This window comes from Balaenoptera borealis (assembly GCF_965194805.1).
Source record: "Balaenoptera borealis genome assembly, chromosome: 2".
NCBI lineage: Eukaryota > Metazoa > Chordata > Mammalia > Artiodactyla > Balaenopteridae > Balaenoptera > Balaenoptera borealis.
Genome location: NC_138867.1, coordinates 116110451 through 116125501, shown reverse-complemented (window position 1 = coordinate 116125501; position 15051 = coordinate 116110451). Strand labels below are relative to the sequence as shown.

At 44.3% G+C, this 15051-nt stretch overlaps 1 protein-coding gene across 1 annotated transcript in view; it reads left to right on the top strand.

Annotated features, from left to right (window-relative positions):
- The window catches only part of SPOCK1 (SPARC (osteonectin), cwcv and kazal like domains proteoglycan 1), a 550861-nt gene that overhangs the window by 377302 nt on the left and 158508 nt on the right, over positions 1–15051 (top strand). Inside the window, exon 4 of the mRNA XM_082379674.1 lies at positions 7488–7602. Within this exon, the coding sequence (XP_082235800.1) occupies positions 7488–7602 (115 nt within the window). The remainder of the gene's footprint in view (positions 1–7487; positions 7603–15051) is intronic.

Genomic DNA, 15051 nt, shown 5'->3' with positions numbered 1-15051 from the left:
GGACGGGAGAAGGTGTGGGATGAGAGCTTTGAGAAAGAGCATTGACTGGCCAGGCTAATAACATTTTGTGGCCTGTGATATTATGGCACCTATTTTCACAGCTGCCCTAGTAGACCCCTCTGAACACGTTCGTTTCTAATGATCAGAATGTGTAAATTAGCCATGTTGGACTTATCGGTGGTTGCTCATAATGTCTTGTTTTGCACATGAGCAGGGGGTTAGAGCTCTTCCCTGCCACTGCTATTACTTCTAGCCCAGCATAGGGCATCCTTAACTCTTACATCTCAGAGGCAGAAGTGCCATACTCTCACAAGGCTGGACACTTGCTCTTGCCTCCAGCGATGGTCATGACTTGTCATTGTCTCCCTGCTGTAGAGATTCTCCAGGAAGCAGGAGACTCTGCCTTTTCTGGGTAATGTTTCTAGACTACTCAGTGACAGGCTGCAGTGGTGGTGGCCCGCAGCCGTAGGGCATCTGAATTGATTCACAGCTTGTTGCAGGGATGGCCCCAGGAGATAGAGGACATTCAGGAGGATGTCCTCTGTGTGAATGGGTGGAGGTTGGGGCTGGTGCTTCTTTTCAAGGGAAGCACGATAGGAAAGGGAAAGGACATCTCCTTTGGATGTAGACAGACCTGGTTTTGAGTACTGGCTTTGCCGTTTATTAGCCGTGTATTGTCAGAAAGTTACTTATCTTTTTCAAATCAATTTTCTCATCTTTACCTTCCTTTTTCACTTAAGGTACCATAAACATCTACCTATGTTAATACATATAAACCTACTTCTTCCTTTATAGTAGGTGGACAATATCTCATAAATGGACGTCTTATAATTAAGGTAACCATTTCCCTGTAGATGGTGTGATGGAATGAATGCTTGTGTTGAAGCCATAATCCTCACTATGGCTGTTTCTGGAGATGGAGCCTTTAAGGAAGTAATTAAGGTTAAGTGAGGTCTTAAGGGTGGGACCCTGATACAGTAGGGTAGGTATCATTATAAGAAGAGGCATCAGAGAGCTTAGTCACTCTCTGAGTACACCTAGAGAAACCCATGTGAAGACACAGAAGGTGGTCGTCTGCAAGCCAGGAAGAGAGCACTCACCAGAAACTGACCATATTGGCACCCTGATCTCAGCCTTCCAGCCTCCAGAACTGTGAGAAGATAGGTTTCTGTTATTCAAGCCACCCAATCTCTGGTATTTTGTGGCAGTCTGAGCAGATGGATATAGATGAACCCTCAAGCTGTTTATAATTTCCCCTTGTTGTAGATCATTAAGATACATGTTTTTGCTTAACACATTCACCAGCTAGGTCGTAGGATGTTTCTTTTTTCCGTTCTTTCCATTTATTATTAAAATTTTCATATATATAAAAAAGTTGAGGGAATGATATAATAAATACCTATCTACCTATGTTTAATGGTTATTATCATTTAAGGACATGGTTGAAAAACTGCCCTCCAAAAGGGCTCTTCATAGTTTATACCACCCGCTGCAAACACACACACACACACACACGCACGCACACGCACACACACACACACACACACACACACACAAATATAAGAGAGAGGATGCTTTTAGTTTTAACAGAAAGAAATGTGTCTTCAGACCCTTGGTTTGAAGGGGGAAGAAAAGGTCTCTTCCCAGGAGGGTATTTTTGGTCAGATGCATCTTTTTATCCTCTTCCTTTTGTCCTTGTCTGTCCTATGTCCCCACCCACTCCCATCTCCCAGTCCTTGGACACACACATTCAGCCTTCTATATCACTAACCTGTCTGTCCTATTTAGACGCATGGCCAATAGGCCCCTTTGTTTGGCCTCAGAGAACATGGCCAACCCCTTGATTTGAAAGCTGAGATCAGTGATGAAAGCTTTCCAAGCTGCCATTCTTCTATGGTTCCAGCAAAATCCTATGGGTGGAATCTTCTGTTTTGTATTCTGTGAGGCTCTGTCGTCAGCTAGTAAACAGGCCCCTCTGGAGGGGGTGGGGGGAAGCAAGATGCATGCACGGGTTACCATGGGAACAGACAAGCTGTAATAAATGTTTGGGATCTTAGCTTGACAAGGTTTTAGCAGTTTGGAGTAATTTCTTTGTCAATCTTCCATTAAGTCACTCCTAATGAATCACTGGGAGCGTCTTTGCTCTTCAGATGAACCTCACATGAGCACGATTCGGGCAGAGAGCAACCTTAAAAGGAAGAAGGAGACAACAGTCATTAATTTGTCAACGCTTTGAAAATTGAGTGCCCTTTTGTCAGAGAAAGTTTCCACAAGTCACAGGAGTGGACCACAAGTTCACATGGTGTTTTTGGATTAAATCTTAGCTTCTCAGTCTCACCAGGTAGCTTAATGTCCCCAGGGAAAGGGGTCACGGAGGTTCCTCAGAGGAGGAAAGGGGGCACTAAGAGTTGACCACTGGGCCCTCCACTTGACACCCCCTCTCATTTGGAGGGTACGAGTGGTGTAGAGTTTGTCCGTTCTTATCAAAGGACCAGTTTCCATGTAAAATGTGTATAAAGGGTTCTCTCTTCCTACCCCCTCTCCACCAACTTCAGCATGGAAGGGTGTGCCGTATTTGTTGTCAGTGTGGAACTTGGTGGCCACGCCCCCCCCTCCCCGGAGTCCTCATTGTGGTTTCAAGGCCCCCCATGGCGATGCTGCCACTCTCTGCAGTCGTGTCTCACGCCACCCCTGCTCCAGCCTGCCGCCAGCCTGACGAAACGTTGCCCTTCCCCAGACTCGCCACAATTTCTCTTACATCTGGAATGGGAGCTTCTTTTTACCTAGAATGTTCTTCCTCATCCTATTACCTGGGTCAAACCCACTTTTCCATAGATAGCAGTCTGTCCAGGAAGTCTCACCTAACCCACTGAAAGGCTGGATGAGGTACCTCCCCCATCTCCCATAACATACAGAACTTACCCTCATATCGTGTGTCTCCTCTGTTGAGCTGTGAGCTTCTGGAGGGCAGGAATGACATCTCGTTCACTCTGGAAGTGCCAGCCTCCAGCCTGACAAAATGGGCCTGCACAGAACTGATGCTCTGCAAATATTAATGGAATAAACCCAAGCATATGTCACACCCCCAGGTGACTCTCAGGGACCCTTTGGTCAGCCCATAAAATGGAACATTCTCTCATCTTAGCATCTCTGAGGTGGTACCCTGCTCTGCTGTTCCAGGTATTATGACTGTTTGACAGTGAGCTTGTAGGATGTGCCCAAAGACAGCAAAAAGTCTTGATTCAGAATTTTAAAATCGACGTAGCTAATTAAAAATTAACTTATACTGAAAAACAAGTTCAGAAACAATTACAATAATTAAAATATCACTACCTTAATTGAGACCAAGCAGTGAGCTTAAAAAATAAAATTACTTTCAAAAAAAGCTTACATGAAGCCTGTAATTAACTGGCTTTTGAATTTGATGTTTTTCAGCTTGACAAATTTCTGTTTAAATTAATTCATTCTTGTTTTTTTTTTTTCCCTTTGAAAAAAGTTTTTGTAAAAATTATTGAAAAAATTAATTGGACATGTATCCTATGCCAGTTGACACTTGATTGGTTTTGTATATGGGCAGGAAAGATGAAATTAACCTCCCGTGGGTATCTGCTCTGTGTTAGGCATACTCTCTTGTTTGAGTCCTCATGAGTCCTGCAGGTATTATGGTAGAAGAGGTAGAGGGGACGCAGGGCTTCAGCGTCTTGTGGGGAGTGCTGCGTCCTATCATCAAGAATGCACTGGGGAAGAGAGGAACTTGGAGCGCAATTTCCAGAAATCATTAGCACCTTGACAAGGAAGCTTCTACCCCTGGTAAGGGTTATCATGAACTCTCAGCCCTCTCTCCCTACCTCCTCACCTGCACAGTTTCCCTGCACCTTATTAAAGGGCCTCTCAAGTGCCACTTATTATTCTGCTCTCCTATCATTTCCTCTAGCAAGTGGAGCGGCACAGCCCTGCCCAGTACAGGTGCGGGTGCCTTTCAGTCACGGCGGGCCTCGGGGCTGCTGGGAGAAGTGTATTTGAGAGGCAGCATTTACATGGAAGTGGCACGCTCCTTTACCATCCTCATCCCCTTTCAATTCCAGTACTGCTGTTTTTCAAAAACAAGATGCGTCCTGGTGATTAAATAAACGCTGACGGCTTGATTTGTTACTGTTTTGTTGTGCTGTGAAGTTCATTTACTCTAAATAATTCCCATACATGTTTGAAGTATTCAGACCCTGGTAATTAATTTTTAGCAGACTTGATTTCTATATGCAAATTGTTAAGTAAGTATGTGTTTGAAGTTAAATAGCTGATGATTTTTATTTATTAGTATTTCTGGTTGGAGTTTTTTTTTTTTTAAGAAATGTTAGCCTTAAGAATCGGAGGAGGGCGATCTATAGTATTAGCCTAATGGTAGGGTGACAGATGTAGCAAGGTTGCAGGAAAAAAATTGACAACCACTGGTCAGATGACTCCTTTGGGGGGTTGCTGCATTCAGAGGGGGTGGGCAGAGGGCACAAGTGCCCAGGGTTGGCATCCCCACCTTCCGGGAGCACTGGGGCCATGGATGGCGCATTGGGGCATCCTGTGTGGCCGAGCCAGCCAGACCCCCTGGCTTCCCTCTACTTTTACTCCTTAAGTCTCAGCCTGCCCTGAAGGCCTCTCAGGAACATGGCACATCTGGGCTCAATACTTGGTGTAAGGTGGGACCCCACATCCACCTTTTAAAGGAGACTCTAGGTGATTTTCATGCCGCTGGTGTATCGTGGTGAGGAGTTTGGGTTCTGGAGTCAACCGACCACGTGTCACATACCGTCCGCCCCTCTCGTCTTCTTTGTACAACGGGCACAGGAACGGCAGCCGCCGACTTGGGTGTTTGCGAGAATTAAGTGCGGTAATCCAGTTAGAGGGCTTCATTCACTGCCTGCATGTCAAAAGCACTGGATACGTGTGAGCTATCGTTCTGGTTATTTTGGAGGCTTACTATTCACTCTGGGAACAAAATCCAGACACACAACAAATAACAAACACCTATGAGGTGCTTCACATGTTTCAGGTCTGTTCTCAGCACTTACCAAGATGAATTCATTTCATCCTCATGATAACCAAAAGCGATAGTAGGGACTGCTATTATCCCGTTTCACAGAAGAGAAGATTGAGGTGTAGAAGGTCAGTGAAGGCAGCATTCACCTTGATCACTGGGCCTAGAGTCTGTGCCCCTCCCTGCTGTGTTCAGCTGACTTCCTCTCCTTGAGATTGCGCTGCCCCTTGAGGCCATCTGGATCCCAGTGTGGACATTGCATGTCTGTGAAGTTGGCTGCAAAAGCAAAAAGAAGCTCAAATTCGGCAATAAATCTTGTCTTAAGGTCCTGCAGATTTTGAGACCCTAGGCCAGCCTGGTGTTTGCCATCTCTGAGATCCACTCCAGTGAAAATCCCAAGTGTTCTACGGCGCTTGACACCTGTCAGGAAATGCCTCACTTGGTACCTGTGGCCCGGGCTGCCAGGGGCCTGGTCCCCAAGTTTCTTCAGATCCCTAAGTGTCTGTCTTCATCCTGTGGTGGCCAGGAGTGTGAGAAGGGGCAGTGAAGGGCCAGCATGGTCATCGTCAGCAGCCATCTGATTGTCATTCATGGTTAGCTCGGTGCTGCTTGAGTCCTGGAAGGCAAGTCACAGCTGGCTGGACTGCTGCCCTGGGGTGAAGGTGGAGGGCAAAGCACAAGGAGAAGGCCACTGGCCTGAGACGCACCAGCCTCCTGGCTTCTCGTGAGGACGTCTCAGGAAGCAAGAGAGCTCCACCTGGGACCAGGAAGTTCCTGCTGCAAGTTTCTGGAAGGCCCAGCCTCGGAGGGCTCTGAGGGCAGACACAGGCCCCCAGCCCCTCCCTTCCCAGAGGCGAAGCCCTTAGCTTAGGAGCTCGGAGTGAGCGCCCTGTCCCTGGGGCTTTAGCCTCTCTCTCTTGCAGCCCGTCTCCTGCTGCTAAGCACCAGGCAGCCGGGCACGTCCGCTGGGGAGTGGGCTCTGCCAGGTGACTCCCCTGGGACCATGACCTGGGTCTCGTTGCTCACCTGACCGGCCTGAGAATACACCCTGGTTTCTGTTTGCGGAGGCTGAAGCTGCTTCAGTGCAGGGAGCCGCCCTGAGCCGTTCAAGCCCCGGAAAGAAATACCTTCGGGTGTAGTGTGTTCAGGTCCCTTGAGGAATTCCCAGCAGCCGTGGGAAGAAAATGGCATTGCGATTCTGGGCCTGGGCGGCTTGACAGGAATCCTGACTTCCTCTAAGTGCAGGGGGAATCATGATCGCTGAGGGGCCCAGGGTTTGATGGGAGTCCTCCCATTTCTTGTAGCAGTTTTGCTGTCCCTGCTTGGGACGCCGATTTGTTTAACTGAATGTTTGTGTGGGGAACATGACCTCGCCTGGCTGTGGAGGGCAGTTATGGCAGATTGACCGCCTGATAGGCTTTAGGCCGCAGAGCTGGGAGATGGCACCGTTGCTTTTGTTTTGCGGAGGATTTCCTGTGGCCTCTCGTCTGCCCTAATGAGCGTGTACACCGCCTCAGCCTGTGGAGCGTTGCTTAGCCAGGGGCCCGCTGCCCTGCCTGTTCTAGAAAACGCTGCAGGGTATGATCTGCTGGCTTTGGAGACCCTTCTCCAGTGACTTGGTCGAATCAACCCCCGCCCTCATTATTCCCACCCACAAGGCCCACTTTCTAGTCAGACTGAATATCTTAGGACTGCCCAGACGTGCCTCTCTACCTTGGAGTGTGCTGGCCGCCCTGCCTAGATTGCCTTTTCTAGCTTTGCTTTCTAAAATCCTGCCCATCCCTTAAGATCCAATTCACAAACTAATGCCTCATTAATTCTCGCCCCAGAAATTGATCTCTCTTTTTCTCTCAACCTCTGTTACCATTTTATATGCCTGTCATGGCCCTTATCTAATTCTCCCTTGCACAATAAATATTTGTGTGTCAGCTTTTTCCCCCCCACCCGTTTTTATCATAAGTTTGTGTGGCTCAAAACTGTCCTGAAGTTCTTCACAAAACTTAAAATAGGCTTCTTTGTTCTCAAAGTCCGTGTTGATGGAACTGAAGCCAAAAATCTCTATCCTCTGGGACTTTCTATTATAGGAAATAAGTAAAATTGGGCACAAAGTCATAAAAAGCAATAGCAGACAAATAACCCAAGAGGGAAAGTGTAGCTTTTGGTCCTCTGAACACACAAGATTCTAAAGGATTTTTAAAAGTAATTCCTGGCCAAGATGAAGATACTGAAACTCCCCAAAGCACAAAAGAATCACTCTCCTGATGTTGAAGAAAACCACGTGGAATAGACACAGAATTCCCCCCCTGGTGTGGATTTTCATTCCAATCCCCGCCAGCCTAAGTAAACAGTGCAGGGTGCAAACACATGGTCTGTTTATTTCCCTCTTGTTTATTTGAGTAGAAATAGAAATTAAATTTCCCTGGAGGTCCTAACTCCTCTCTTCATGTTCTTTTTGCCTCAGCTCTGGACCCATCCAAAGACCCCTGCCTAAAGGTGAAATGCAGCCCTCACAAGGTGTGTGTGACCCAGGACTACCAGACTGCCCTGTGTGTCAGCCGCAAGCACCTGCTCCCCAGGTAAGCCGCAGGCTGTGAGGTACTCTCCAGCCAGCAGATCTGGGGTACCTGACCTCTGACTGGGGGACAAGGGAGAGAGGGGGAGCAGGTGATGGATCTGTGTCTCATATGGTACGTGGTGTAAGAACTCTTGCTGTGGTACGAATCTCAGTTCTCACACGCCTATTTGCAAAGAAAGTTAATATCTTAATTTCCTTTGAATCAACTTTATTTGACTCTGAGCCCTCATCTGAGCAGATGAACAGAAAATCCCTTCCTGGTGATCATGGCGGCCCTTCTTCCTCCTGGGTGACCTCAGGATCCAGGAAGCTTCTAGCTAAGAAAACAGGGGCTGTACCTTTAGTCTTCTGGTTGCCACTGGCATCCTCCCTATGATAATCCTTGGAGGTCCCTTGAGGGTGGCGGGGCTGGGGGTTGTCTGCTTCCATGCTCCATGGGGCGTGGTCTTTGCCAGGCCGAGAGTCCTGGTGTGGGGTCCTGCTGCCTCAAGACCGCTAGTCCGCCATTCCTTCCGAGAGTGTGCCTTTCTATTCCTCCAGCCCAGGGGAGGTCTCTCCCCTCCTCTTCAGGGTTCTTAAAGCCTTTGTCCCTTACCCCCCACCCATTCCCAGCATTCAACGGGCTTAGGTTTTTACAGATGACAGAAGGAGCCTTTGAATTCAGGCTACATCTGCCTTCAGTCCTGCAGAAATACTTAAAGCACACACACACACACACATACACACACACACATACACACACCCCAATAGGCTTGCTTTTTTCTTTTTTTGTTTTTTTAACATCTTTAGTGGAGTATAATTGCTTTACAATGGTGTGTTAGTTTCTGCTGTACAACAAAGTGAATCAGCTATACATATACGTATATCCCCATTTCTCCTCCTTCTTGTGTCTCCCTCCCACTCTCCCTATCCCACCCCTCTAGGTGGTCACGAAGCACCGAGCTGATCTCCCTGTGCTATGCGGCTGCTTCCCACTAGCTATCTGTTTTACATTTGGTAGTATATATAAGTCCATGCCACTCTCTCACTTTGTCCCAGCTTATCCTTCCCCCTCCCCGTGTCCTAAAGTCCATTCTCTACGTCTGTGTCTTTATTCCTGTGCTGCCGCTAGGTTCTTCAGAACCTTTTTTTTTTTTTTTTTGATTCCATATATATGTGTTAGCATATGGTATTTGTTTTTCTCTTTCTGACTTACTTCCCTCTGTATGACAGATTCTAGGTCCATCCACCTCAAAACAAATAATTCGATTTCGTTTCTTTTTATGGCTGAGTAATATTTCATTGTATATATGTGCCACATCTTTATCCATTCATCTGTTGATGGACACTTAGGTTGCTTCCATGTCCTGGCTATTGTAAATAGAGCTGCAATGAACATTGTGGTACATGATTTGTTTTGAATTATGGTTTTCTCAGGGTATATGCCCAGTAGTGGGATTGCTGGGTCGTATGATAGTTCTACTTTTAGTTTTTTAAGGAACCTCCATACTGATCTCCATAGTGGCTGTTTCAATTTACATTCCCACCAACAGTGCAAGAGTGTTCCCTTTTCTCCACACCCTCTCCAGCATTTACTGTTTGTAGATATTTTGATGATGGCCATTCTGACTGGTGTGAGGTGATACCTCATGGTAGTTTTGATTTGCATTTCTCTAATGATTAATGATGTTGAGCATTCTTTCATGTGTTTGTTGGCAATCTGTATATCTTCTTTGGAGAAATGTCTCCTTAAGTCTTCTGCCCATTTTTGGATGGGGTTTTTTTTTTTTTTATATTGAGCTGCATGAGCTGCTTGTACAGTTTGGTGATTAATCCTTTGTCCGTTGATTCGTTTGTGAATATTTTCTCCCATTCTGAGGGTTGTCTTTTCATCTTGTTTATGGTTTCCTTTGCTGTACAAAAGCTTTTACGTTTCATTAGGTCCCATTTGTTTATTTTTGTTTTTATTTCCATTACTCTGAAGAGGTGGGTCAAAAAGGATCTTGCTGTGATATATGTCATACAATGTCTGCCTATGTTTTCCTCTAAGAGTTTGATAGTGTCTGGTCTTACATTTAGGTCTTTAGTCCATTTTGAGTTTATTTTTGTGTATGGTGTTAGGGAGTGTTCTAATTTCATTCTTTTACATGCAGCTGTCCAGTTTTCCCAGCACCACTTATTGAAGAGGCTGCTTTTCTTCATTGTATATTCTTGCCTCCTTTATCAAAAATAAGGTGACCATATGTGCATGGGTTTATCACTGGGCTTTCTATCCTGTTCCATTGATCTATATTTCTGTTTTTGTGCCAGTACGATACCGTCTTGATTACTGTAGCTTTGTAGTATAGTCTGAAGTCAGGGAGCCTGATTCCTCCAGCTCTGTTTTTCGTTCTCAAGATTGCTTTGGCTATTCGAGGTCTTTTGTGTACACATTCAAATTGTGAGATTTTTTTGTTCTAGTTTTGTGAAAAATGCCATTGGTACTTTGATAGGGATTGCATTGAATCTGTACATTGCTTTGGGTAGTATAGTCATTTTCACAATGTTGATTCTTCCAGTCCAATAACATGGTCTATCTCTCCATCTGTTTGTATCATCTTTAATTTCTTTCATCAGTGTCTTATAGTTTTCCACATGCAGGTCTTTTGTCTCCTTAGGTAGGTTTATTCCTAGGTATTTTATTCTTTTGGTTGCAGTGGTAAATGGGAGTGTTTCCTTAATTTCTCTTTCAGATTTTTCATCATTAGTGTATAGGAATGCAAGAGATTTCTGTGCACTAATTTTGTATCCTGCAACTTGCCCAGATTCATTGATTAGCTCTAGTAGTTTTCTGGTGGCATCTTTAGGATTCTCTATGTATAGTACCATGTCATCTGCAAACAGTGACAGTTTTACTTCTTCTTTTCCAATTTGATTCCTTTTATTTCTTTTTCTTCTCTGATTGCTATGGCTAAAACGTCCAAAACTATGTTGAATAATAGTGGTGAGAGTGGGCAACCTTGTCTTGTTCCTGATCTTAGTGGAAATGATTTCAGGTTTTCACCATTGAGAATGATGTTGGCTGTGGGTTTGTCATATATGGACTTTATTGTGCTGAGGTAAATTCCCTCTCTGCCTACTTTCTGGAGGGTTTTATCATAAATGGATGTTGAATTTTGTCAGAAGCTTTTTCTGCATCTATTGAGATGATCATGTGGTTTTTATCCTTCAGTTTGTTAATATGGTTTATCACATTGATTGATTTGTGTATACTGAAGAATCCTTGAATTCCTCAGTTAAACCCCACTTGAGCATGGTGTATGATCCTTTTAATGTGCTTTTGGATTCTGTTTGCTAGTATTTTGTTGAGGATTTTTGCATCTATGTTCATCAGTGATATTGGCCTGTAGTTTTCTTTCTTTGTGACATCTTTTTCTGGTTTTGGTATCAGGGTGATGGTGGCCTCGTAGAATGAATTTGGGAGTGTTCCTCCCTGTGATATATTTTGGAAGAGTTTGAGAAGGATAGGTGTTAGCTCTTCTCTAAATGTTTGATAGAATTCACCTGTGAAGCCATCTGGTCCTGGGCTTTTGTGTGTTGGAAGATTTTTAATCACAGTTTCAATTTCAGTGCTTGTGATTGGTCTGTTTATATTTACTATTTCTTCCTGGTTCAGTCTCAGAAGGTTGTGCTTTTCTAAGAATGTGTCCATTTCTTCCAGGTTGTCCATTTTATTGGCAGATAGTTGCTTGTAACAGTCTCTCATGATCCTTTGCATTTCTGCAGTGTCAGTTGTTACTTCTCCTTTTTCATGTCTAATTCTGTTGATTTGAGTCTTCTCCCTTTTTTTCCAGATGAGTCTGGCTAATGGTTTATCAATTTTGTTTATCTTGTCAAAGAACCAGCTTTTAGTTTTGTTGATCTTTGCTGTTGTTCCCTTCATTTCTTTTTCATTTATTTCTGATCTGATCTTTATGATTTCTTTCCTTCTGCTAACTTTGGGGTTTTTTTGTTCTTCTTTCTCTAATTGCTTTAGGTGTAAGGTTAGGTTGTTTATTTGAGATGTTTCTTGTTTCTTGAGGTAGGATTGTATAAACTTCCCTCTTAGAACTGATTTTGCTGCATCCCATAGGTTTTGGGTTGTCGCGTTTTCATTGTCATTTGTTTCTAGGTATTTTTTAATTTCTTCTTTGATTTCTTCAGTGATCTCCTGGTTATTTAGTAGTGTATGGTTTAGCCTCCATGTGTTTGTATTTTCCACAGATTTTTTTTCCTGTAATTGATATCCAGTCTCATAGCCTTGGTGTCGGAAAAGATACTTGATACGATATCAATTTTCTTAAATTTGCCAAGGCTTGATTTGTGACCCAAGGTATGATCTGTCCTGGAGAATGTTCCATGAGCACTTGAGAAGAAAGTGTATTCTGTTGTTTTTGGATGGAATGTCTTATAAATATCAATTAAGTCCATCTTCTTTAATGTATCATTTAAAGCTTGTGTTTCGTTATTTATTTTCATTTTGGATAATCTGTCCATTGATGGAAGTGGGGTGTTAAAGTCCCCTACTATAATTGTGTTATTGTCGATTTCCCCTTTTATGGCTGTTAGTATTTGCCTTATGTATTGAGATGCTCCTATGTTGGGTGCATAAGTATTTGCAATTGTTATATCTTCTTCATGGATTGATCCCTTGATCATTATGTAGTGTCCTTCTTTGTCTCTTGTAATAGCCTTTATTTTAAAGTCAGTTTTGTCTGATATGAGAATTGCTACTCCAGCTTTCTTTTGATTTCCACTTGCATAGAATAACTTTTTCCATCCCCTCACTTTCAGTCTGTATGTGTCCCTAGGTCTGAAGTGGGTCTCTGGTAGACAGCATATATATGGGTCTTGTTTTTGTATCCATTCAGCCAGTCTGTGTATTTTGGTTGGAGCATTTAATCCATTTATATTTAAGGTAATTATCAATATGTATGTTCCTATTACCATTTTCTTAATTGTTTGGGTTTGTTATTGTAGGTCTTTTCCTTCTCTTGTGTTTCATGCCTAGAGAAGTTCCTTTAGCATTTGTTGTAAAGCTGGTTTGGTAGTGCTGAAATCTCTTAGCTTTTGCTTGTCCATAAAGGTTTTCACTTCTCCATCGAATCTGAATGAGATCCTTGCTGGGTAGAGTAATCTTGGTTGTAGGTTTTTCCCTTTCATCACTTTAAATATGTCCTGCCACTACCTTCTGGCTTGCAGAGTTTCTGCTGAAAGATCAGCTGTTAACCTTATGGGAATTTGCTTGTATATTATTTGTTGCTTTTCCCTTGCTGCTTTTAATATTTTTTCTTTGTATTTAATTTTTGATAGTTTGATTAATATGTGTCTTTGTGTGTTTCTCCTTGGATTTATCCTCTACGGGACTCTCTGTGCTTCCTGGACTTGATTGACTATTTCCTTTCCCATATTAGGGAAGTTTTCAACTATAATCTCTTCAAATATTTTCTCAGTCCCTTTCTTGTTCTCTTCTTCTTCTTCTGGGACCCTTATCAATTCGAATGTTGGTGCATTTAATGTTGTCCCAGAAGTCTCTAAGACTGTCCTCAATTCTTTTCATTCTTTTTTCTTTATTCTGCTCTGCAGTAGTTTTTTCCACTATTTTGTCTTCCAGGTCACTTATCCGTTCTTCTGCCTCAGTTATTCTGCTATTGATTCCTTCTAGAGAATATTTAATTTCATTTATTGTGTTGTTCATCATTGTTTGTTTGCTCTTTAGTTCTTCTAGGTCCTTGTTAAACGTTTCTTGTGTTTTCTCCATTCTATTTCCAAGATTTTGGATCATCTCTACTATCGTTACTCTGAATTCTTTTTCAGGTAGACTGCCTATTTCCCCTTCATTTGTTTGGTCTGGTGGGTTTTTGCCTTGCTCCTTCATCTGCTGTGTGTTCCTCTGTCTTCTCATTTTGCTTAACTTACTGTGTTTGGGGTCTCCTTTTCACAGGCTGCACGTTCATAGTTCCCGTTGTTTCTGGTGTCTGCCCCCAGTTGTGAAGTTTGGTTCAGTGGGTTGTGTAGGCTTCCTGGTGGAGGGGACTAGTGCCTGTGTTCTGGTGGATTAGGCTGGATCTTGTCTTTCTGGTGGACACGATCGCGTCTGGTGGTGTGTTTTGGGGTGTCTGTGACCTTATTATGATTTTAGGCTGCCTCTCTGCTAATGGGTGGGGTTGTGTTCCTGTCTTGCTAGTTGTTTGGCATAGGGTGTCCAGTACTGTAGCTTGTTGGTCGTTGAGTGGAGCTGAGTCTTAGCGTTGAGATGGAGATCTCTGGGAGAGCTTTTACCATTTGATATTATGTGGAGCTGGGAGGTTTCTGGCAGACCAGTGTCGTGCGCTCGACTCTCCCACCTTAAAGACACAGGCCTGACACCCGGCCGGAGCACCAAGACCCTGTCAGCCACACGACTCCCCGCCCCTCCTTGAAGCTCCTTTTGGATTTGCTCACGCTTCCGGTCTGGAGAGTCCTGGACTCTAGGCTTGCTTTAAGAATGGAGTTGGGTGGGGTGGGGGTGGGAGAAAGGTGATTTTAATGTCATTTTCACCCTTCTCCCTTTACTACCTGTACGATGGAGAGGTGTTGCGATGGACATTAGAGTTACACAGACTTAGACCTGGCGACTTTCTCTGCTATTCACCTGTACTGCACCATAACCTTAGGCAAAGAAAGCAGCCTTTCTGGAACTCGATTCCCACTGAAATTGGCCTCCCTGTAACTTGCTCTTTAGTTCCAGTTTGAACCTGGGACCATGCAGAATGGGTACTGTGCCACCTCTTAGTTCTTTATTTTATTTTATTTTTTAAAAATAAATTTATTTATTTATTTATTTTTGGCTCTGTTGGGTCTTTGTTGCTGCACGCGGGCTTTCTCTAGTTGCATCGGGTGGGAGTTACTCTTTATTGCAGTGTGTGGGCTTCTCATTGCGGTGGCTTCTCTTGTTGTGGAGCAAAGGCTCTAGGCACACAGGCTTCAGTAGTTGTGGCACGTGGGCTCGCTAGTTGTGGCTCGCGGGTTCTAGCGTGTGGTGTCAGTAGTTGTGGTGCACGGGCTTAGTTGCTCCACGGCATGTGAGATCTTCCCGGACCAGGGTTCGAACCTGCGTCCCCTGCAGTGGCAGGCCGATTCTTAACCACTGCACCACCGGGGAAGTTCCAACCACCTCTTAGTTCTTGAAGTCTGAGCAATGCTTGCCCCTTTGGCTGCCCCTCTTGGGGCATGCTTTAATTTCCCTCAGTCCCGTCCGTGGTTTCTGCAGAACGTGTGTGGGGAGCTCCCATCCTTGGCATTGTGGTCCAGCAGAGAATCAGCGTCCGGGGAGTGGCCTGAGAGCACGGAGCAGAGCCCCTGCCCCCTCTGCCCCTGCAAACCTGGCGCTGCAGCAACGGACCTAGTCTCTGTGGTCACCTAAAAATAGTCAAGCTTTGTCTCCATAAGAATGAGATTCGAGGTATTGTAA